We start from the raw sequence: 25,049 nt of genomic DNA on the forward strand, positions 1-25,049 counted from the left end.
ACAAATCTTCCTAAGAGATACCGAGCTGCTCTTACAACCTTTGTTCTACTTCAACTTCAAATTAACCAGAGGCATTAATAATAATGACTGAAAATTTCAGAATGGCCTCAATTCTTTTTCCCCAAAGAAATAAATACCTGACAGACATCCATTCTTCCACTACGGACGGAAAAGCAATCATGTTAAAAACCCAATTCCAGCTTAGGTGCCTGGAGACAGTCAATTCTTTATGGATGCTAAGCCAGACTCATTCTTTGGCTCTCTCTTACTATGAGCAAAAAAACTTCCCTACCAACCTGAACTCAGCTCACCATAATTAAAATGCTGATTTTTCCACCATCTTGCCCTTCTTCGTTTCAAAGGATCCCTATCACAGCACGGGCCAGGGAGTGGCCAGAAATACCAAGCTAACAAGACGACTGATTCTGGTTTAATGGTAATTTAAAATGTCACAAAATGGAAAAAAAAATAACCCACAAAGCTAGGTGTGATTTTCAATGTCTAACGTGTAATGCTAGAGAAGGAAGGGGGAAAAAAAAACCTTCTAGCATAAAAAAAAAAATTACATTTAGGAAAGAGTTAAGATTAGAAACATCTCAAGCATTTCTGCCAATCAACGATATTGCCTGCCAACTCCCAAATGACAGATTTTTATAATTTTTTTCAAACACTCTAAAACTTAAAGAGGATGTAACTTGCATAAAATGTAATAATGTCCAACTTTTTTCACATACAAGTTGAAAACAGGAGCATTCTCTAATTAATTTCAGACTATCAAACAGTATTTTCATCAAAGTTCCAAGACAATGCAAAGCAGGTGTACAGAAACCAGCACATTCAAAGTTGCAAAGCGTTTCCATCTAAGTCATATTTCATTTTTAACTGCGTGAGTATGTACGTGTGTGTGTGTGTGTGTGTGTGTGTGTGTGTTTTTAATTCTCCCTTCCTTGGAATGCTTGTAGAAATGCAAGTGGCGTTGGCTCAATTAAGACCTTGTCAGCTCCAAACTCGATCTTGCATTAACCCAAACCACAGCAGGAGCAGGAAACCAACTCCAAGCTGCTGAGCAGGACTATATAAATGCAAATTAACTGACAACTTAAAAAAGAAATCCCAGATAGTAAAATGTGGATACCTGGTTGTGCCCAAGGCTGCTGACAGAGCGTGTACTTGGGTCCTCCCTGACTGGCCATTGCTTTTAATGCCGAAACCTAGTAGAGAAGACAAAAAGAAAAAAGTTTCATTTCACGGATGACAAACTAGTACTGCTCTCCAAAGATACACTACTTGAACCTGTGAAAGTGTAACGACAATCAAATGTGCAGCCCTAAAAGAAAATGCATCATGTCTCATAGCTCTTTACAAACAATACAATATTTTAGCAAAACTTCTTTTGTGATTTCAAGGCATACGCTGTTTCACAAACAAACAAACACACAAAACCCCCACACAAACACACAAAAACCCCAAGACACCAATGTCCTGAACATGCCAGGGAGTTCAGGGTAGGAAGATAAGAATGAAGACCTAGAGAAATGTCAACACAAAACAGGCCTCTCTTTAAGTGGATCGTTAGATTAACATTAAATTATTATTGTATGTTATTAGAAAAATGTCACAACAGCTGGACAAAAATTCCTTTATATAACCAGAGGGTCCTTTTCTCCATCACAGGCAGAGAGAATGTTGTTTAAAAAAAAAAAAAAAAAAAGACTTTCCGATAGCATCGAAGGCACATTTAACCAACAGTGTGACAGGCACAGACCTGGATGTCTGCCCTCTATTCACCTCTCTTTTCATTCCTCTGCATCAGTGCAGAGACGCAAAACCAAGGAAGTGTATTCACCTTCTTGGACAAGAATGTTCTTCAGATGGAGGGTTTCAGTGGGGCTACGGTGTAGTTGAGGAGAGTGAAGGACAGAAACTGCATAAAACATTTTTTTTTTTAAATAGACTGCTCGGCACCAAAGTGTAACTTTGGCCTCACTAGACAGTCTCATCAGAAAAACTTGAGCACCAACTCTTCAGATTTCTCATTAAGAAGGCGGCCAGAGAAACATTTAGGCAGAGGAAGGGCACAGACAGGATATAATGTTAACCCAGGCCTCTCTAACCCTCTATTTCTAACAATTCATATTCCTGGGCCATTTCTAGGCCTCTGCTCGTGTTGCTATGTGCATAAAATCACCCCTTTCCACTGTCACTTAATTCCTCTCCGTGTCTTTTTTTTTTTTTTTTTTGGGCTTTTTAGGGCTGCACCCTTGGCATATGGAGGTTCCCAGGCTAGGGGGTCTAATCGGAGCTGTAGCCACCAGCCTACGCCAGAGCCACAGCAACTTGGGACCCAAGCAGCGTCTGCAACCTACACCACAGCTCATGCTAACACCGGATCCCGAACCCACTGAGCAAGTCCCGGGATCGAACCCGCAACCTCATGGTTCCTAGCAGGATTCGTTTCGCTGTGCCACGACAGGAACTTCTCCATGTCTTTTTTTTAACTGTGATATGCAGCTTTTAAAAGGGAGTCACACAAATGACTATAGATTAGATAATGTTTAGTGCATATTATCTCAAATATTTTCCAACGTAAATATACGAACACACTGTGTCTACATTTACAAAAGTAGGAATACAGTACTCTGAAAACTTTTTTCTTCACTTAAATCTAAATCCTGGACATTTTTCTGTGTCCAACAGTTATGCTTTAATAGTAATGACTGTGCTGTGTACAGGGAACTCTATCTCATCACTTGTGATAGAACATAATAGAAGATAATATGAGAAGAGAATGTTTATATGTGTATAACTGGGTCACTTGGCTATACAGCAGAAATTGACAGAACATTGCAAATCAACTATAAAAACATTTCTTAAAATGGTAATGACTGCCTGTTATTCTACTGATTGTTCCAGAATTTAATCAATTTCATAATGACATATGCTATATGTAGGTATTTTTATATTAAAAGCAAATACAAACTTGAATATTCATCTCTACTTACTATCTAGATAATACGCTTATCTTTAAGTTAAACCTCAAGGAGCATTTTCTTCAAAAGGTTTCCTCAATTAGCCGTACCATTTTTTTCTTTTTAGGGCTGCACCTGTAAGCACATGGAAGTTCCCCGGCTAGGGGTCGAGTCGGAGCAGCAGCTGCAGAGCTACACCACAGCCACAGCAACGTGGGATCTGTGTCGCATCTGCGACTGACACTGCAGCTGATAGCAACACTGGATCCTCGACCCACTGAGTGAGGTCAGGGATCGAACCCACATCCTCATGGACACGATGATGGGTTCTTAACCCGCTGAGTCACAACCGGAACTTCGGCCCTACCTTTTTTAAAACCCTACAGGATAAAGACACATAGTCTCATAATGACACTGCTATACACACCTTAATGTTCACGCATTTTCCATCTTGATTTCCCATTATAATTCCTTGAGAACAGAAATTGAGTTTACATGTAAAATTTTATTACACACGATGTCAAGAAAAAAAAATTTAATTTATGGTGTTACTGAGAAAATTAATAACACTTCAGAGGGAACCTAAAGAATAAACTTTAGGGGAGCTCTCATCCTGGCTCAGCGGTAACAAACCCAACTAGTATCCACGAGGACAAAGGTTCAATCCCTGGCCTCGCTCAGTGGGTTAAGGATCTGGCATTGCTGTGAGCTGTGGTGGAGGTCGCAGACATGGCTCTGATCTGTTGTTGCTGTGGCTATGGCCTAGGCCAGCAGCTGCAGCTCCAATTCGACACCAAGCCTGGAAACCTCCCTATGCCATGGGTGTGGCCCTAAAAAGTAATAAGTAAATAAACAGAATAACATCTCTGCAGCACTCAGAAAGCACTTTTTGATAATGGCCATCTGTGAGTCCTCATAACAACCCCAAGCAGGGAGAAGGGAAGCGGCACTCTCTCCATGGAAGAGCCTAGAAAAGTGAGGCTTGGAGAAGTGAAGTGACTGCCCCCACCCGAGTCAGGAGGTGCAGAAGGCGGTCCAGGGCTCAGCCTTCCAGGCCCGAAATGTTATACTCTTCCTACTACACCCATGACTACACCAAGCCCTGCTTAAGAGTTTGTTTCAGGCAATATTCAGTATGATAAAAGTCTACAACAATAAAAAAGTATGGACCATTTTTTAGTTTTAGAAAAAATCAGACTCAGGAGTTCCCACTGTGGTGCAGGAATCTGTGGCATCTTTGCAACACCAGGATGCATGTTCAAGCCCCAGCGCGGCATAGTGAGTTCAAGGATCTGGTGGCTCAGATCCGATCCCTGGCCCAGGAACTCCATACCCTGTGGGAGGTCAAAAAAAAAAGAAAGAAAAGAAAAGAAAAGAAAAGAAAAGAAAAGAAAAGAAAAAAGAAAAAAGAAAAGATCTGAGCCAAATGTTTTCATATGAACCTCTAACCCCCCCAACCGTTAGAGAACAAGTATTACACTCGGTAGGGCCACTCAAATACTGAGAGAAAAGGAGCAGGAAATAAGGCAATAGTTCTTGTAGAACTTACTTTATTGTTCTTAAGAAATTTCATTAACTATACCAAAAAAATCATGAAGGGTGTTTATACCAAACAGATTAAGATATTGTAGAAATGTTCATTTCATGTGTAATGGGTCCTTCTGCAAAACTTTAGTTTCTCAGTCTATGAAAGCAATAGGCTTTACTTCCTCTAGGTACCAGAGATGCAATGAGAAATAATGAAGACAAAGCATCTCAACACAAAGAGCCCAGGGAAGGAGCTACATAAACAAAAAAAGCCAATTTCGCCAACAGGAGAAAGGGGACCAGATTCACACCTCGAGTCTTCGGGCTCAAAAAGAAATCTGACAACCTAAGAATGTTCTCTTCAGGCGCTCACAGTGTGTTCTATTATACAAAACATTTTAAAATCAGTCCGAACTTAGAAACAAGCTGAGGACATACTGTAGATTAGGCTTACATCCAATCAGTAAATACTGACACATACAAGCAGACGGCCAAATGAAAGATGAAGTACCAGAGCTCCCTGGGGGCCCAGCAGTTAAGGACCTGGTGTTATCACTGCTGTGGCTCTGACTACTGATGTGGCACAGGTTTGATCCCTGGCCTAGGAACTTCCACACACCACTGGAGTGCCCCTCTCCGCAGAGAAAGACGGCATACTGTTTCCTTTCTGCACCTGCGGATGCTCTTCTCCTGGCAATCATTTATCGAGGTGCAAGAACCGGCTGCCTTAAAACGCCAACTATAATAAAGGGGTATAAGATTCTGAACTTGCAGAAAATCATTTTAAAGAAACGGTGATTAAAAAAAATCACTTTAAAGTTTTAAAAGCATTTACTCGGTCTCTGCTCCTCAGAATACCAGTAACACTGAGCAGGCGGAAAGTGGAAAAACGTTTGGTCCACAAATTCTAAGAAATCGTGTCTAAAATGATGTCCTGTCGATACGAACTCCAGAGCTCAGGATACCTGTGTGCGTAACGTGTGTATCTTTACCTGGGACTCGCTCTGTGCCAGCAGGACAGGGGAGAAACCTGAACGGGGAAGAAGATGACATAAAAGGGGGGCCAGGCCCTCTAAACTGTACTACCTACTAAATACTAAATCAACAGTGAGGGGCGGTGAGGGACGAGGGCTGTAACAGGAGAAATGAGGCAGCCGTGGATGGTGTGAGTGGCGGCGGCTCGGGGAAGGCTGCTCCCCAGCGACGAGCAGGCGCAGGGCCTCCCCCTCACCAGCTCCACGGAGAGGGGAGGATACACAGAGGTGAAGGGGTCCCCGCTGCAGATGTGTGGCCTGTCCGTGGAGAGCCATTACATAATTCAGACTTGGAAGAGCTTTTTTCTACATAAATCTCTAATTTTTAATAAATGTTTATCGTGTCCAGAATCTTCCAAAATGTCCAAGATTTACCAAACCTATACTAAGGTCAACTTGGACAACGGCCGTCAGTGAATTTTTATCCCCTGGACTTCTAGGAAAATTATACTTTTCTAGAAAAGTCCTTTAACCCTAGATTTTGTTATAACCAACTTGCTTACATCAGAAGATTCATTCTGCTGCTCTGTTACTGCAAAGTATTCATCCACAGTATTTCCCAGCAGTATCAATGTGCTTTAATGTGGACAGACAGTAGAGACTTAATAAATGAAAATTAGTCTAGATACTCATGTTGCAACAAAACAAAGGGTGGGGAAAAAATGTAATTGTAATGTATACATGTAAGGATAACTTGATCTCCTTGCTGTACAGTGGGGGAAAAAAAAAAGTAGAAAAAAAATAAATGAAAATTAATTTCAAGACTTTTTAAACCTTTTTTTTTTTTTGCTTTTTCAGGGCTGCACCCGCAAGATATGGAGGTTCCCGGGCTAGGGGTAAAATTGGAGCTACAGCTGCCAGCCACAGCCACAGCAACACAGGATCTGAGCCACGTCTGCGACCTACACCACAGCTCATGGCAACGCCAGAGCATTAACCCACTGAGCAAGGCCAGGGATCGAACCTCATCATTCCTAGTCAGATTCTTTTCCGCTGCACCATATCACGATGGGAACTCCGACTTTTTAAACATCTTTATGAGGTAAATCCTTAGGAACAGATACTTATGTTTAAAAAAAAAAAAAAAGATTACACCGACACAGGAAAGTCAAAATAGCCATGATCTGACTTTCTCATTGCTGGCATTTGTCAGCTGATGGATTTTAGGGAGGAGACCGAGAGAGAGATTATTATAAACCCACATACCTGGTGATTAACAATACAATAATATAAAATCTTCGGTTTTCAAGTCTTTAAACCAAAGGGAGGACCGGCAAAACGAAGAGGAAAATAAATCCCCATTTAACTACCGGGACGTCCTGGCTGACAGACAGGACGGGGACGACTGCCATGCGGGTCCCATCCAGGAAAAGCGAGTCCCAGACCACATGCAGATCCTTAGCTACACTGCGGGTAAAGGAAACAGAGCCAACCAGAGGTCTGCGACGACTCGCTCTGCGGTATTTGCACACTTTCTCTGAAAATGGACAGACTCTGCAAGCGCCCCTCGAAGTGCAGCCAGGAAGCGTCCACGATGGGAGACACGGGGGCTTCTGAGACAGACTCGGCAAGACGGGGGCTCACGAGCTCCGTCTGTCACAGTTTCCCCAAGAGGGTCATTCAAAGCGAAGGCCGGGGAGGACTCGGAATGACTCTACCCGACAGGCGCCAGCCTCTCCGTACCTTTGTCAGGAACTCCTCCAGCGGCTCTACAAACAGCTTGGACTGTTGCTGGATAAACTGCTCGCAGGCTGCCTTCAGGTGACGGTCCACGTCTTTCTTAGAGTCGAGATAATGCTCTCGTATCTCGGGAGTACCCTGAAAAAGAAGATGACAATTTCCTCCTGTCTTTATGGGCCGAGAGATGAGCAGCCGTGGTCAAAGAATGTCGTTTATCTCCCACCACCAAGGAAACAGACTCCTTCTCACCTCCAGCAAGAACTCTATCAAGGCATTGTTGCTATTCAGCCTAAAAAATCTTGGAACAGTCATAGGATTCAGGATTTTAAATGCTGCATCTGTGAAACAAAATGACTCATCCGGTGAACATGTACAGGTGCAAGAGAAAAGCCGAGTTACTCTTTCAGTGTGTAAACATCCACTAGCGCTTCACTATCCCCGGAGCAAGAGCGGTTCCTTTTCCACCCCCTTGTCCCCCTGAGGCGGTGAGGTCCACGACAGCGATGGCTACGGAGCCCCTCCTGATGGCGTGGCAGAAGTCAGAGCTGCAAAATGACCAGGAATCTCAACCCTTCGCTTACCAAAAAAAAGGATCAAATGGTAAGCGATGCCTTAAAACCGTCACTGCTTTACTTTTCCGATGCTAAGTCGGTGTTGGTTTGTTTTTTTTTTTTTTAAAGATTCATATACTTACCCAGCTTCTTTTGTTTAAGATCTGGCTGGCACGGAAATTTATTCACTTGAAGCAGAGAGAATAAACTCAGGTGTCAGCCAGGAAGAAAACACCAAAAGGACATATTCACCCCTTCACCTCCAGACTAACTAGAATCTATGCGGGGTATGAACAGGTCTCATCCATGTTCAAATGCAATAAGACATAACGTTAGTCAGGAGAGGTTAGAGGCTTAAAGGAAAGACAGCAAATATTATGAAGCGACAGTCGGAAAAGATCATTTCCTTGTTTTGCTTCGCCGGGGTGGAAAAAGCAAAGCATGAAATGCTTCCAACCCTGGTTTTACAAGTACACACCACAGAGTGCTTCCTGCCTTGACCTTGATCCTACTGGGGAGGGGGAAAAAAAAAGTCTCTCTGAGATTCAGTGTTCGAAGTAACATTTTAGTAAATGGCTCTTTGTTTCTTCTATCTTTTCTACAAGACACCTGAAAAAGTGTAGGTGATTGTTTGGTAGGATTACATAACTTTTATAATGTTTGGGGGAAAAGATACTTTAAACCAAAATTTGCCAAAATTTTAGAGTTTTTCATCTTCTCACATCTCAGTGGATCTACAGTAGAATGAAGCAACAACAAAGTATGAACTAGAAAAAAATTGAAGGCGTGCCAGTTGTGACTCAGTGGTAATGAACCCAACTAGTACTCATGAGGCTATGAGTTCGATCCCTGGCCTCGCTCAGTGGATTAAGGATCCAGTGTTACCATGAGCTGTGGTGTAGGTCGCAGACACAGCTCAGACCCCACGTTGCTGTGGCTGTGGCGCAGTCTGGCAGCTGTAGCTCTGATTCGACCCCTAGCCTGGGAACTCCATATGCCGAAGGAGCGGCCCTGAAAAGACCAAAAAAAGAAAAGAAAAAAAAAATGAAGGAAAATACATCAGCCCTGCTTCTTCCTGTTACTTAAAGTAAGGACCATCAGCGCCTGGCATTCCTCAAGGTTAGGGCACTACTGTCACACCTCACACTGCAAGGAAAGCAGGAAACCAACCAAAACGGCTGGGTGACAGAAGCCTCCCCTGAAAGTAAGCGCTTACAAATATACGCATTCCATGAAGGCGAAAAAGCTAAAGAGATCTGGCTACTGCTAAAAAAACTTTAAAGGATATGAATAATAAACAGGCTTACTACCCCAATTCCACAAGAACTGAAAGGTATTCTCTGTGGTGAAAAGGACAGTGCATTAGGAAAAGAAAAAGAATAAACTGTTTTAGTTAGTATGTCTCACGATGAAACCACGTTGGCTCTTAGGTGGGTTAAATCAAGCCCACTATTTTATTAGCATTGTCACTAGGAAAGTAACAACCTGCTCCCCTTGGAAATCCTATATTTGGAGTTCCTCTAAGCCACAGAGTAGAGACAAGAATCTGAGTGACAATGATTTTCTTAATTCGCCCAATACATAAGAGAGAAACTCATTCATTTCATAAATGGATGACTCGAGGCGTTAGGAGCTTAATTCTCTTGAAAGTGGTTAAGAAAAGATAAGTTTAGATAAATCCGTAAGTAATGAAGGGAAAGGGATATTTATAGTATATCCTTAACGGCTCAGATCAACATTTCAGACTACGACTACTGTGATTTTTTAGAAATCAGCACTTGTTCATTCCGTCAGAAACAAATCATTAGGATGGATGAAGCATTTTTCCCAAGATGATTCAATGTCTATGACCAACTCAGAGACCCTGCCTCCATGATTACTTAACAACCAGCTGATTTAGCAGCAACACAATGGTAAGGTTATTTAAGCACCTTGAGCTTACAAAAGCGCCTTAATATATATTCTCGTTTATTTTCATTCTTAATGCTCTTGATAACCTGGTGAAGGCATCATGACAAGTGGATTCTGCTCATTTTACCTGGGGCAGGGAGGCTAAAACACATATCAAATTTCACAAGAGCCAGGAAATGAGGGGCTAGGAACAGAACCTGACTCTTTCTTAGATAAGCATGGCTCCCATCTTATTCAGCTGGCTTTCTGAGTTTCCATGAACTGAAAAACTCAACTCAATGTTGAAAATCATTCCAATTAGCTGATACTCTTAAGCAGTATTATGCTGATTTTTCATTTTTTAACTGGTTATAGTAATATGTGCAAAGTCTAAGAGATACTGTATTATAAGCTGAAATGCTCAGATACAGTTCCCTTCATAAAGAAAATACAGCAAGTTAGATGGAATTAGGATGTTAACAGCTCAGCTTAGTATGAACATGTAAGTAACATGCTTAGCAAGCAGAGCATGCAAAACTAATTGCAGATGAACATAAAATAAACCTATAACCTGTGCTGACACATTTGGGCAGCGCAAACACAGCCAACTGTGCCAGCCAGGACAATGAAGTACCTCTAGTTTTCTTGAGGTCCAGGGAAATTTCCTTAATGGTGAATTCAGTGTGAAATGGAGCGATTTGTTCACGAAGAATCAAAAGGTGCTTTATTAAGAAAAGCTGTCCATCAATCTGAGTCTGAATTGTAAGACAGGAAAATGGATTATTAACGTAGATTAAATAAAAACAGGAGTACGTAAAACACACATATTAATCAACATTCACCTACGAGGTCTCTTGCCTCAACGGATACTCCTCTGCTGCGCAAGGAACTCTCCCCATATTCCCACGTTACAATTATCTAGAACCACCTTGCTTCCAATTCTTGCTAACTCTGTCACCTGCTCCCCTTAGGAAACCCAGGAGAGTAAATCAGACAAAAGGTTATAAAGCAACACATTCAGAAAGGGAGGTCAAGTCCCTTGTCTGCAGAAACAGACAAGATGAGGTGGCCCAACATGAGCACAGAACAGGGAGCAGAGACAAGTCCCCGAAAGAGCACGACTCTGCTCCCTCCCACCTTCTGGCTTCTCTCAGTAACACGGCTTTCACTGTCCGGTCAAAGTGCTTTCAATATCCGGAAGATGAGATATACTCAACTTTATACAAAAGTACAAAAGGAGCCTCCAAGTGTGAGACAATGTGGGGGTACCATTTTGGATTATACCGCCAGCAGCAGAGCACAGACGACTACACCCCGGAGTCACTGCACTTCCTGTCACCCTGTCAGGACTCATCCACAAGAGTCCTGTGACTCAAACTTACCCTCAAAGCTCAAAATAGTGAATAATCACAGCTCTCATTTCAGAAGAGGGTCTGTATATAACTAACTTTCCTTCTGCTTCTCATCCCCGTATCAAAATTTCATTTCAACTCAGTTCCATGACTGGAAGGACACCGTGGTCACAAACAATGGTAGAGCCTTCTTTTCCCCCCTGGCAATCGAATCCTAAAATTCTTCTGTGAGGAGTGTTGGTTTGTTTTTTTATTTATCTAAAACCTTGAGGTTAGAAACCAAGCTTGTAAATCTGCAAGTCCAGAAAGGTCCCCAAGTTTGAAAACTCCCAGCAGCTTCAGAAATTCTGGCTGGAAACAGTCTCCACAGCTTCCTCCCAGGAGGTGACAGGTACCTTAAGTGGGGACTTAAGCAGAGGAACACGCTGAACACTGCTGGATCTCAGGGGCCACGGGAGAAGCACATGCCAGCAGCCTTCAGCCCCAGACGTCGTCTTGATTAAAAATGTAAGCCGCAACATCACGGCAACTACTTCTAGTCACACAACCCACGAGCCAGAAGGACCTGCCTTCCACCACGGCTGATTTCCTCCAAGTGAGGCCATTCAGCCGCTGAATACATCGTCTCTGCAGGGATGATGATAAACAGTGCTCCACTACCTTCCCAGCTGCTGAGGCTCTAACAAGAAAACCTTATCCCACAGAATTTATAACCTAAGTATCATTTTTGGTACTGTACCAAAGCTGGCACTGGGTTATACAGCACAGTCTCTATTTAGCACTAAAATGGAATACTAACTTCTCTCAAAGGGCCTCAAAATTAAATCATCTTAAATTCTACGGCCAATTCTACCGGCTTTAAATTTCTGTGCCTATAAATTACTGCTGCATTCCACAATATTATTGTAGGCGACAAGATTTCACCTAACACTTCATCAAACCTTGTTTTTGCTGATAGACTCTGATGCTCCAAGTAAGGACTGAATGCAGGCAGACAAGGCCTCCTGTGATAATCCTTGGAACACTGCCCTCTGGTGGAATAAGAGAGAAACATCACTGTAGAGCTTCACAAAACAGAAAAAAAGGAAAATGACTGGCTCTGAGTACAGCAAACAATAACGCTTGCTTGCACTCAACTGATGGATTAGTTTATTACCAGCAATATTCCCCTTGGAGTTTCCTATTCCCAGGCAACCTTTCTAGACTAGCACGTAGTTTTCTAATCTGCAGCTCTCGAAACATTTAAAAATAAATAGATACCATGTGTTAAAAGAAAATCTCCAAGCACAAACTCCAGATGCAGTTTAAAATAGACACCAAGGAGTTCCCACTGTGGTGCAGCAGGCTAAGGATCCAGCACTGTCTGCAGCAGCTTGGGTTACTGCTGAGGCCCAGGTTTGATCCCTAGCCCGGCACCGTGGGTTAGGGGCCTGACACTGCCTCAGCTGTGGTACAGGTCGCAGCTGCGGCTCGGATTTGATCTTTGGCCTGAGAATTTCCATATGCTGTGGGTGTGGCCTAAATAAAAAAATAAATATAAAACAGACACCAGGTAGTGTGCACTCTAGTGAACCAATGAGACAACGTGCAACCCTGCTCAGGCCCTAGGAATCTGAGCTGCAAAGCATCTCCACAGAGGGACGGGATACATGGATACTCTTCTGAACTATATTCTTTTCTTTTTTGTGTGTGTCCTTTTTAAGGCTGCATCTATGGCATATGGAAGTTCGGGGGCTAGAGGTTGAATTGAAGCTGCAGCTGCAGGCTATACCACAACTGGCAACACTTAATCCACTGAGCGAGGCCAGGGATTGAACCCACATCCTCATGGATCCTAGTTGGGTTTGTTACTGCTGAGCCACAATGGGAACTCCGTTATTCTTTAAAAAATAGTGGAGGAGTTCCCGTTGTGGCTCAGCAGTTAACAAATCCCGAGTAGGAACCATGAGGTTGTGGGTTTGATCCCTGGCCTCACTCAGTGGGTTAAGGATCCGGCGTTGCCATGAGCTGTGGTGTAGGTCACAGACGCAGCTCGGATCCCGAGTTGCTGTGGCTCTGGCATAGGCCGGTAGCTACAGGTAGGCCAGCGGCTACAGCTCCAATTCGACCCCTAGCCTGGGACCCTACATATGCCACGGGAGCAGACCTAGAAAAAGATAAAGAGACAAAAATAAATAAATAATAAGTAAATAAATAAATAGTGGCATCTGGACAATTAATTACACGACTGTTGTATTTAATCACTTCTCTCTTTATGTGCTGTTTTGGTTGTAATAATCAAATGAATTTTTTTTCTTGGCCATGCCCACGGCAGGGAGAAGTTCTCGAACCAGGGATCAAATCCTTGCCACAGCAGTGACTTGAGCCACAACAGTGACTTGAGCCACAACAGTGACTTGAGCCACAACAGTGATAATGCCAGATCCTTAACCACTAGATGACCAGGGAACTCCCAATAATCAAATTAATTTTTAATAATGAGTGAATTAAAATCACAACAACAGGCAGAAACTCTGCTTGCCCACTTGCATCTGTCACAAGCAGCCCATCTTAATAAATCTATTTCTTGCCTGTCACTCTGTCTCACCGAGGTGCTTCGGCGTGGAGGCATAAAGACCTGAACCTCAAAAGAACACCAGACCACTGAACACCAGCTTTGAAAACAATGCAAGCTTGCCTCTGCCCTGATCCTTATCTGCGGCCCCATTTTTGACTCCCCAAACTGTAAAACCACCTCCCAATCTCTCCTAAGGGGGGGCAGAGTCTTCAAGCATTGGCCTGCTTTGACCCTCCTTTGCCTGGCAAAGCAATAAAGCTATTTTTTTCTTCTTTGCTCCCTCCAAAAAATAATAAAAATAAAAAATAAAATTGTTATGACAGTAAATAATTATAGACTAATCTGATCTTTCAGGGATTAATATTCATATCATTAAAATGGAATGCTTAAAATAAATGTCACCGAAAATAAATGCACAGTATAAGCTGGGGCTAAAAAAACCTAAAAGTGTGCTGCCAATTTCAGCTAATAACATCAGTCCATAGTTACACACACATGTAATCTGACTGCTCTTTATTAAGGAAGCTGATTTAAAATTGAGTGCAAGAACTAAAATAGTTGTATTTGGTACTAAATGTATATTATAGCTCTGTGACATTGGACATATGATTTAACCTTCCTGCATCTCTTTTTCTTCATCACTAAACTAAGACAGCTGAATTACTCTTATAGTCACAGACCCTATAAGAAGCAATAAAAGCTATATAGCTCTTTTCCTCAGAAGACACAAATATAAACATACAGACAAAATTTCACCCACAATGTCAAGGTGTTCAGACTCCCCAGGGCCTGTTAAAGGCTTCTGAGGGTCTAGAGAATGCTCAGGCTGAGCATCTGTAAATCAGGAGTTCCCACCGTGGCACAGAGGAAACGAATCTGCCTAGTAATCACGAGGATGCGGGTTTGACCCCTGGCCTCGCTCAGTGGGTTAAGGATCTGGTGTTGCCATGAGCTGTGGTGTAGGCCAGCGGCTGCAGCTCCAATTCAACCCCTAGCCTGGGAACTTTCATGTGTCCTATGTACGGACCTAGAAAGACCCCCCCCCCAAAAAAATCTGTAAATTAGATTGATTAGATTGATCTTAACATTATGTCTGTATCTTAAAATCTTACTATTCTAGTCCAGTACCAAACAGAATACACTATCAAGATCTAAAATAAAATTTGAATTTAAAAAATATTGTAAATGAAAGAGCAAGCAATTTATGGTAAAGATACAAGAATTTACACACGTACATCTATGCATCTGTACAATTTGGAGAGACAGACGAGAGTTCGTCGAACTGTAGGATACCACATGCCATGAAGATCTGCTGGAGAAATTGTGGTCTGTGGTCTAGGATTGAGAGAGTCGGTTGAACCTAAAAGCCCAAATGGAAAAGAGGACGTCACACAGGTAGAGGTCTGTCCATTTGCACAGCAGTGATAGCCTGTTGGTTCTCGTTAGCTCTCACTGGCTGGAGGCATCCGTTTTCTCCAGCCTCGTCTTGAATCGAGAACGCCCAAGGCAACTGCCATCAGTGAGGTTTCGCACACGGAGGGAGAGCGCACATGAATGCACACGTAGGTACACGCCAGCCTCACACACTCGGCCCGAGCTGCTTTCGCTAAACTGTAATCAATCATCTTTATAGACTGCATGAGCCGTATACACACACTGTAGAATACAGTGCGGCCAAGAAAAGGGAGACAGAGCTAGATGCAGTCAAGTGGCAACAAGGGGGGCGGGGGCAGGCAGGGAGGGACGAGAAAACAAAGTAAGGTAAACAGGAAGATCAACCAAAGCTGGCTGGCCTGAAGGCCTGCCTTCCATGCGCCACTTAAGAGGCCTCCGTAGTGCGTCCAGCGTCCAGGTGGCCAGAGCTGTGTCCCTCCCCTCCACAGGTCAGAAAGGGCTCCTCTCCTCTGCCTCGACCTGCATCTGCTCAGATGCTCTCCCCGGACTTCTGCCACTGTCCCTCTAACTCTCTGTCCTGGGTGACCTTATACAAGCCCAGAGCGTCAACTACTCCTCAGTCTTTCTCTCTAAACCAGTCCTCCTCTTTATGGCCCAAGAGCAATGACCTCCAAAAGGAGGAGTATGTGAATCATCAACGTGAGACATTAAAAACGCCACATTAGGAGTTCCCGTTGTGGTGCAGCGGAAACGAATCCAACTAGGAACCATGAGGATGCAGGTTCGATCCCTGGCTTTGCTCAGTGGGTTAAGGATCCCATGCTGCTGTGAGCTGTGGTGTAGGCTGCATATGCGGCTTGGATCCTACATTGCTGTGGCTGTGGCACAGGCCAGCAGCTGCAGCTCCAATTCAGCCTCTAGCCTGGGAACTTCCATATCCCATGAGCGTGGCCCTAAAAAGCAAAACAAACAAACAAACAAAAACATGCTACATTACAAAAGGTAAAAAAAAAATTTTCTTTAAAAACTCAGTGAAATTAATTTTAATATATTTTATTAAGCCAATAGAGACAAAACATCATTACTTTAACATATGATCAATATAAAAATTACTAATAAGATCATTTCATTCTTTATTTCATACGAAGTCTTTGAAATCTGGTAGGTATGTACACTCACAGCGCATTCGGAGTAGCCACATTTCACATGCCCGATGGCCACCACCCTGCACAGCGTAACTCCAAATCCATTTAATACCCGCCTCTCCGCTGTTGCACTTGGACCTTACTCGATCTCCTTTAACCCCACATCCAGGGTGTTCTCAAACTCTATGGATTCAAACGCCTAACCATACCCCTCATCTACACACTTCTCTCCTTCCCCCGCCCCCAACAACGCACTGGTTCAAACCACATCTACCTTTCAAATAGAAAAACACAACCACCTCCTAACCAGTCCCTACTGTTCTACCAATACCTCAATGTAATGCTAGCCACGGGTTAAAGAAAGAGGCTTTACTAAGGAAAGGGGAAACGTACAAGGCCAGGGTTTAAGAGGCCTTAACTAGGAGTTGAACTAAGATGTATATAGGTCACGGCATGGGTTCTATTTCAGAGGAGGAAATTTCAACTCCCTGTGTGTTTCTCTTGCTACAGGGCAAGCATGATAAAGCGGCTTTATCAGATGGGGACCACCGAGGCTGGCTGGCCCTCTGGAATTGGGGTATAAACTATATGGAGCTGACTCAGAATAACCTGACGATGCACTAGCCTGGAGATGTGGGGGCGCCTGGGCTCCTTAAAGCTCATGGAGTTGGATTACCACCGACTCCCGGTCAGTCCCATGGGGAGCGGAGTTTTGGTGTCACCCTTACAACTGAGGGTGAGGAGAGGGATGCCCAACTTCCCACCTAGCTTGCTGTCCAGACAACGCATGAGGTTCCCAGGGTGCTTCTTGAACAGTTTTGCTCCTTATATAACATGCATCCTAGTCCAAGCCATCCTATACACTTCCGTCAATTTTTTTATCCCAGTCCCAGGCACTCAATCCATTTGCAACATGCAAATCTGATGGTACAATTAGCTAGAATATCGAAGTCCCTAGGAGTTACCCTTGACACCTATCACAGTCAGGCCTGTTCTACCTGCTCTTTCCCTACAAATAACCTGTGCCCAAACACCCCAAACCACCTGACTTCCCCAAAGCAACCATGGTCCCCCACTCCTTTATGCCTTCCTCCACGGTATTCTATCTCAAACAACCCTATTTCAGCCGGCTCTCTCATAGTCATCACACCACAGCTTTCAGATTCCATACCTCTCACTGAACCTGCCTTCCTGCACACAAAGCTCAGCTGCCTTTACAGTTGTGACGCCCTTCATCCACGGTCCAAGAGGGCCCTGTGCACACGTGTCACCCCTGAATTACACCCGTGGCTTGCCAATCTCCCCCCACTGAAGTGTGGGCTCCTCAAAGACACAAGCTGTTTTTCATGCCTGAGACATGCCAATCTTCAAAAAACGTTAATTAAATGAATGAATAAAAGTTAAAATGCTGTCGTGGCTCAGTGGAAAGGAATCTAACTAGTATCCATGAGGACAGAGGCTCGATCCGTGGCCTTGCTCAGTTGGGCTAAGGATCTGGCACTGGCACGAGCTGTGGTGTAGTTCGAAGAGGTGCCTGGGATCTGACATGACTGTGGCTGTGGTGTAGGCTGGCAGCTACAGCTCTGATTTGACCCCTAGCCTGGGAACCTCCATATGCCACGGGTGCAGCCCTACAAAGACAAAACAAGCAAAAAATGCTGTAACATACCAGATTTTGTTAGACTATTACGAGGTTCTGCTTCTTCTAACCGAACGTCTGAAAACAAAGCTTCTAAAGGTACCTTCTTTTGCTCATCTTTTAAACTCTGGGCAATTTGCTGTATAAAGAAATCAGAAGTAATATTAAAGTATAGTTTTTGGCTATGTTCAGCAATATAAACACATGCTTTCTATAAGGTAAGGTAAATATATATTAATTAATGAATAAATGGACTAAGAGAACTATGCCAAAGCAATACGTGGGACTGAAAGCATTAAGCTGGTACAGAGTGTCTCTATTCTCATAAACACACACATAGCCTTTTCTGAATAACTAATTTCAGGACCATTACAAGGTTTCTGCTGAGGGCTAAATATATAAGGCTCAAAGAGAAGCTTAATTTACGTAGATAGTTTGTTCTCAAGGAAGTAGCATAACTCCCCCACTCTTTATGTACGGGCTGCACAGAGGACTTCTTTCCAGAGAGGAGAGGAGAGGAAAAGGGGGAAAAGAGGAACTTCCCCGTGGAGAAACCTGACAGCACTACCTAAGCTAGGCGATCAAAGTCAGTATCAGGCAGTTCCCCATGTACTCGGAGGTAACAAAACCACCTAGGAACCATGAGGATGCAGGTTTGATCCCTGCCCTCGCTCAGTGGGATAAGGATCCGGCATTGCTGTGAGCTGTGGTGTAGGTCACAGACACGGCTCTAATGCCACGTTGCTGTGGCTGGGGCATAGGTGGCAGCTGCAGCTCTGATGCGACCCAGGAACTTTCGTAGGCCAAAGGTGCAGCCATAAAAAAAAAGAAGAAGAAAAAGGAAAGGCACCTAGGGAATTTGAATATGAACTGTATATAAATAATGCTGAATTGGTATTTTTCATATATGAAAAAATGGCAATATGGTTACATGGAGAACATTTTTATTAGGAGAATAAGAGCTGAAGTAACTAGGAGTGACATATCATGACATTTGTAACGTACTTTCAAATGGTTCAGAAATAAAACATAAACACACACACACACAAAGTAAATGTGACAAAATGTTAACTAATGAATCTGACAAATTCTAGATTCAATTGACTATCTGATGATATTAAAGAACTGTAAACAATTTTTTAAATGTGATAACTCTATTATGATTATGTTAAAGATAAAAGTGCCTTGGAGTTCCCGTCGTGGCGCAGTGGTTAACGAATTCGACTAGGAACCATGAGGTTGCCGGTTCGATCCCAGGCCTTGCTCAGTGGGTTAAAGACCTGGCACTGCCGTGAGCTGTGGTGTAGGTTGCAGACCCGGCTCAGATCCCGAGTTGCTGTGGCTCTGGCGTAGGCCGGTGGCTACAGCTCCGACTCAACCCCTAGCCTGGGAATCTCCATATGCCGCAGGAAGTGGCCCTAGAAAAGGCAAAAAGACAAAAAAATAAATAAATAAATAAAAGTGCCCTTATCAAAATAAATAAGTGGGACATAAGTGGGACTACTTCGAACTAAACTGAACCAAATATTTATAAAAACCAACTTAGGAGTTCCTGTCGTGGCACAGCAGAAATGAATCCGACCAGGAACCATAAGGTTGCGGGTTCCGTCCCTGGCCTCGCTCAGGGGGTTAAGGATCTGGTGATGCTTTGGCTGTGGTGTAGCTGTGACTGGACCCCTAGCCTGGGAACCTCCACGTGCTGCAGGTGTGGCCCTAAAAAGCAAAAACAAAAACAAAACAAAAAATAGGAGTTCCTGTCATGGTTCAGTGGAAACAAATCTGACTAGCATGCACACAGGTTCGATCCCGGGCCTCACTCAGTGGGTTAAGGATTGCCGTGAGCTGTGGTGTAGGTCAAAGGCACGGCTCAGATCTGATGTTGCTGTGGCTATGGTGTAGGCTGACAGCTACAGCTCCAATTCGACCCCTAGCCTGGGAACCTCTGGTCCTAAAAAGCCAAAAATAAATAAATAAATAAATAAATACAGACAACTTAAAAGGACAATGTAATGAATTATTTCTGTTCAATGTTTTTTAATATTATTTCTCATGATGTCATGGCAAGTTCATCTTGCCTTTGCATCTTGAATGAAAATTAAAAAGAAAAATGCTATTTTCGCCAGTATAAAATATCCAAAGTTGTGTGAGGGCGGGGGAAAGATCAAGTAAGAAGCCCCTACCTCCATCATGACTAACTTATCAGGATAGGCCAGATCTCCAGGAGCGGGTTTGTAGCCCGTGATGTCTGTCTGAATGTAGATGTGGGTTCGGTAGACAAGTCGCTCTTGTACATCTTCCAACATCTGCTTCACTCCAGCTGCAAATGCCCCGAGCTGCTCAGCTGATTTAAAAAAAAAAAAAAAAACCTGCAATCACCCATTCCTTTAGATTTAGAAAATACTTCCTTTAAACATGAAAAAGTATTACCAAATTGTCATCTAGTACTAGTACGAAGCACACCTGACTGTATTCTATTTTGTTAAGACTCAATGACCTCAGAAAAATGTAATAAAGGTCTTTCGACTTCCTCCAGTTTTCCCTTACGTCTTCTTCCTGGGACTCTGTGTAATAATTTTTATTTTTAATATGCATAACAAAAACTACAAGGCACTTTAAAACTCAGGTTTCAAGTTATATAGCTTCAGACAACTCCTGATAGCAAAAGCAGCTTATTAACTGGTTATTATCCCTGTTTTACAAATAAATTGAGTTCCACAGATATTAAGTGACTTGTTAACAAAGAAAAATAAATTTAAAAAATGAGATAGACGTTTGTAGAGAATTTCCTCATTTCTAAGCTGCCATCAATGTTAAGATACACCCATAATTTGGAGTTCCCGTCGTGGCGCAACAGAAACGAATCTGACTAGGAACCATGAGGTTGCGAGTTCGATCCCTTGCCTCGCTCAGTAGGTTAAGGATCCAGCGTTGCTGTGAGCTACGGTGTAGGTCGCAGACTTGGCTCAGATCTGGCATTGCTGTGTTTGTGTTGTAGGCTGGCAGCTTTAGCTCTGATTCAACCCCTAGCCTGGGAACCTCCATATGCCACAGGTGCGGCCCTAAAAAGCAAGAAAAAAAAAAAAAAAAAAGATACACCCATAATTCAGTGACAACTTTCCAAGGACTTGGGGGCTAAAGACATTACTCACTCATATATTTATGTTAAATTTAAAAATCATCTTTAATTAGCAAGCATAAAATGTGAGAAAATGCACATCTTAGAATGAACCTAATGCAAGAGAATAAGAAACTCTGGAAGAGTAACACAGCTATAGTGTCTCTTAAAGAAAGTCAAAGTAAGGACAATAATTCCTGCCAAGAAAATGATTACATGAAGGGTATTTTGTAAAGGTTCTTAAGTATCACTGGGAAAAATCCTATTTTCTATGACAGGGAAATTAAATGTTAAAGAATATACTGGTTGAGTAAAATACAGCCACCCTAGAGAATTTCTTTTTTTTCATTTGTAATTTCAAAAAAGATGCATTATTACTGTGGGTATATTAATGAAAATAATAATTCCCATTTTTTTAACTAAAACTATGTAATATAGTCAACTATTTTATGTATTCTAGCAACAGTGTACTAGAAATCTCCAACCCAAAACTGCTGATCAGTTTTCTCTGGATTTCAGATGCCAGGAAAAAACAGCAACTATAATTATTACTAATTTTGTGTATTTAAAATTTTTTTCCCATTATTATTTAGTCACAAAATAAAGTCCATCTTGATTCAACAAGAGAGAAGGCATCAACCTATTTCAGAAATATTAGAGTTATACAGGGATGCTGGGGGTAAAGGACTAATCTTTTTCCAATTCTCTGAGCCACAGGTATAATTAAAAAGACCTTGGAGGAGTTCCCGTCGTGGCGCAGTGGTTAGCGAATCCGACTAGGAACCATGAGGTTGCGGGTTCGATCCCTGCCCTTGCTCAGTGGGTTAACGATCCGGTGTTGCCGTAAGCTGTGGTGTAGGTTGCAGACACGGCTCGGATCCAGCGTTGCTGTGGCTCTGGTGTAGGCTGGTGGCTACAGCTCCAATTCAACCCCTGGCCTGGGAACCTCCATGTGCCGCAAGAGCGGCCCAAGAAAATGGCAAAAAGACAAAAAAAAAAAAAAAAAAAAAAGACCTTGGAAATGATGATTTCTACATATCATTTACCATTGTTCTGTACGTGATCTTCAAGCACCTCATTTTTCAGAATCCCGCAAAGTTCCGATAGAGTTTCTAAGTGAATAACATGAATGATGAGCGGCCGGAAGACATCATACAATGACATACACAGTTTCTCCAAAAGTTCACTGAAATGAGAGAATAAAACACAGTTATCAGTAGTAGTCTTTGCGGTATTTTCTAATAGTTTAGAAATCAACTTTGATTACTTCCAGCCAATAAGAACAATAAAAATCTACTGGAAAAAAGTATGTGGGAATATTACACACTGAGAAGTAAAACGCTGAAGGGAATTCTATGAACTGTTTTTACTAGAGGCAGCAACCAAGCTGAGAATCAATAAGCATCCTCAGCAGTCAACTCAAGTTAGCTGGCCCCAACCAAATGTCAACTTATTGCAACTTTTACTTATGTTAGCAATAATTTTGTTTACATCCTCTCAAAAACAATAAAAAAATTTTCAGTAGACTTAATTTTCCTTTTATAACCTATACCACTGTGGATCAAATGGTGACATTTTTCCCCAGGAAAGATAAGTTCAAAATCCTTTTTTTTTCTATAATTTTTTTATTCTAGTTGATTTACGTTCTATCAATAATTTCTGCTGTAGGAGTTCCTGTCGTGGTGCAGTGGTTAACGAATCCAACTAGTAACCATGAGGTTGCGGGTTCGATCCCTGGCCTTGCTCAGTGGGTTAAGGATCCGGCGTTGCCATGAGTTGTGGTGTAGGTCGCAGATGAGGCTTGGATCTCATGTTGCTGTGGCTCTGACATAGTCCAGTGGCTACAGCTCTGACATGACCCCTAGCCTGGGAACCTCCATATGCTGAAGGAGCGGCCCTAGAAAAGGCAAGAAAAAAGACAAAAAACCCACAAAAAACAAAAACAATTTCTGCTGTATAGCAAAGTGACCCAGTTATACATATGCACACATTCTTCTTCTCATATTATCTTCTATCGTGTTCCATAACAAGCAGTTGGATAGTTTCCTGTGCTGCACAGCAGGACCTCACTGCCTATCCATTCTGAATGCAAAAGTTTACATCTACTAACTCCAAATCCCCAGTCCATGCCACTCCCTCCCTCTCCCCAAAATTCTTAAATACTTACAGGTTAAATAAAATTCAAAGTACTCTGTACATACACTAAGTGTTTGGGCAATTTTAAACATTTGAAAAGAAAAAAATTAGGCTATCTATGCTCTTCATACTGTCAGTAGTACTCTTCCATACATAGCAGTTCACCAAAACTGTAAGATACATTTGTCTCTTCCCCATACAAGTCATAATCTTTGAATTTTAATGAGTCAAAATCACCAAATGAAGAAACCAGGAGTTCCTGTTGTGACTCAGTGGTTAACGAACCGGACTAGCATCCATGAGTACGCAGGTTCGATCCCTGGCCTCACTCAGTGGGTTAAGGATGAGGCATTGCAGTGAGCTGTGGTGTAGGTTGCAGATAAGGCTCAGATCCCGAGTTGCTGTGGCTGTGGTGTAGGCCAGCAACTGCAGCTCTGATTCAACCCCTAGCCTAGGGACCTCCATATGCCACCAGCGTGGCCCTAAAAGACCAAAAACAAACAGACAAACCAACCTAGCTCAAAATGAAGAAACCAAAATTGACTAATAGTCAGTCTGAAAGGCACTTTGAGAAAAACAAGGAAAAGGGTATTAAACAGTATCTGTGTTAAGTGTCTTGCACTAGTTAGAGGCACAGAATTTTTTAACTGGAAGGAATTAATATACTTATTAGAGATAAAGAGATCTAGATACCAAGACAGTTCCCTATGCAGGATTCTTACTATCATAACTTATTATCTCCATTATTATATTAGAAACAACATGAAGGCATGTTGGCCTTTAAATGGCACATTTATTTCAAAATAATCACCGTCCCATACAGCATTCTACTCACACATCTACAGAAATGAAAACACTCCACAGTTAATTTTAGAATACTCACTATATATAACAAGCTATTAGGGCCATTAGCAAATTAAATCTTAAAAAACATGAGTTAGATCCCGTGTACCACCTACTCTAATTTTGATGTTGGTTTTGTGAAAAATTCATTGTAAAGCTGATGCTCATCCTGGCAGACGTGAACCATAAAGGCACAGCCACTGCGAATCTGTGGGAAACAAACACACACCACCTACAGTTAAAGGAGAACAATGACTCCAGTGTTTGTGAATAAAACATTTTATTTACAAAGAGATTATGCCTATATAACTCATAAAACAACTTCCCAAAGAACAGAAAATGGTTTTCAATGGTTTGCTGCATAATGGGAATATGAACAATTTTTATTTTCTTCTCTCTGCTTTCTAAGCTTTTGACAGTGAAAACTAATTACTCTTCTAGCTGAAAAGGGGGTATTCAAAAAAATAATCCTTCTATATTTTTCTAGTCTGAATTAAAATCACACTAAGGAGTCCCTGTCGTGGCGCAGTGGTTAACAAATCCGACTAGGAACCACGAGGTTGCGTGTTCGATCCAGCGTTGCTGTGAGCTGTGGTGTAGGTTGCAAACGCGGCTCGGATCCCACATTGCTATGGCTCTGGCGCAGGCCGGCGGCTACAACTCCGATTCGACCCCTAGCCTGGGAACCTCCATATGCCGCAGGAGTGGCCCAAGAAATAGCAAAAAGACAAAAAAAAATTAAAATGAAATAAATAAAATCACACTAAGCAAAAAAGCACTTCTGCAGCAAACGCTTAGATTAAATTGTCAATATAGATCCACATACTTTGAAATATCATCTTTCAAGAAACAGGGAGTTCCCACAGTGGGTTAAGAACCCAATTACTATCTATGAGGATACTGATTCGATCCCTGGCCTCGCTCAGTGGATTAACGATCTGTCGTTGCCATGGGCTGAGGAATACATGGCAGACATGTCTCGGATCTGGTGTTGCTGTGGGGGTGGTGTAGACCCCTAGCCTGGGAACTTCCATAGGCCACAAATGTGGCCATAGATAAAAAAAGAAAAAAAAAAACACAGGTTCGATCCCTGGCCTCGATCAGTGGGTTAAGGATCTGGTGTTGCCATGAGCTGTGGTGTAGGTCACAGATGCAGCTCAGATCTTGCATTGCTGTGGCTGTGGTGTAGGCTGGCAGCTACAGCTCTGATCCAACC

General features: G+C 42.6%; 1 protein-coding gene across 5 annotated transcripts in view; it reads right to left on the reverse strand.

Moving 5' to 3' along the window:
• The window catches only part of COG3 (component of oligomeric golgi complex 3), a 67,383-nt gene that overhangs the window by 12,334 nt on the left and 30,000 nt on the right, over positions 1 to 25,049 (reverse strand). For 2 of the 5 annotated variants that reach the window (XM_084981813.1, XM_021065605.2), the window contains exons 11-20: positions 23,950 to 24,041; positions 21,901 to 22,040; positions 19,920 to 20,080; positions 17,770 to 17,878; positions 14,796 to 14,920; positions 11,945 to 12,034; positions 10,286 to 10,406; positions 7,460 to 7,548; positions 7,214 to 7,348; positions 1,136 to 1,211 (exon numbers count right to left, since the gene is read on the reverse strand). In XM_084981813.1, the coding sequence (XP_084837939.1) occupies positions 1,136 to 1,211; positions 7,214 to 7,348; positions 7,460 to 7,548; positions 10,286 to 10,406; positions 11,945 to 12,034; positions 14,796 to 14,920; positions 17,770 to 17,878; positions 19,920 to 20,080; positions 21,901 to 22,040; positions 23,950 to 24,041 (1,138 nt within the window). Of the gene's footprint in view, positions 1 to 1,135; positions 1,212 to 7,213; positions 7,349 to 7,459; positions 7,549 to 10,285; positions 10,407 to 11,944; positions 12,035 to 12,677; positions 12,798 to 13,079; positions 14,921 to 17,769; positions 17,879 to 18,666; positions 19,422 to 19,671; positions 20,081 to 21,900; positions 22,041 to 23,949; positions 24,042 to 25,049 lie in introns of those variants that run through there. The other 3 variants (XR_014819507.1, XR_014819506.1, XR_014819508.1) reach the window with 3 other exon arrangements.

This window comes from Sus scrofa, chromosome 11 (genome assembly GCF_054392235.1).
Source record: "Sus scrofa isolate SSC_HxYL_T2T_F1_AM1 chromosome 11, Sscrofa_HxYL_maternal_Yorkshire_Landrace_v2.0, whole genome shotgun sequence".
In the NCBI taxonomy this organism is placed as follows: Eukaryota; Metazoa; Chordata; class Mammalia; order Artiodactyla; family Suidae; genus Sus; species Sus scrofa.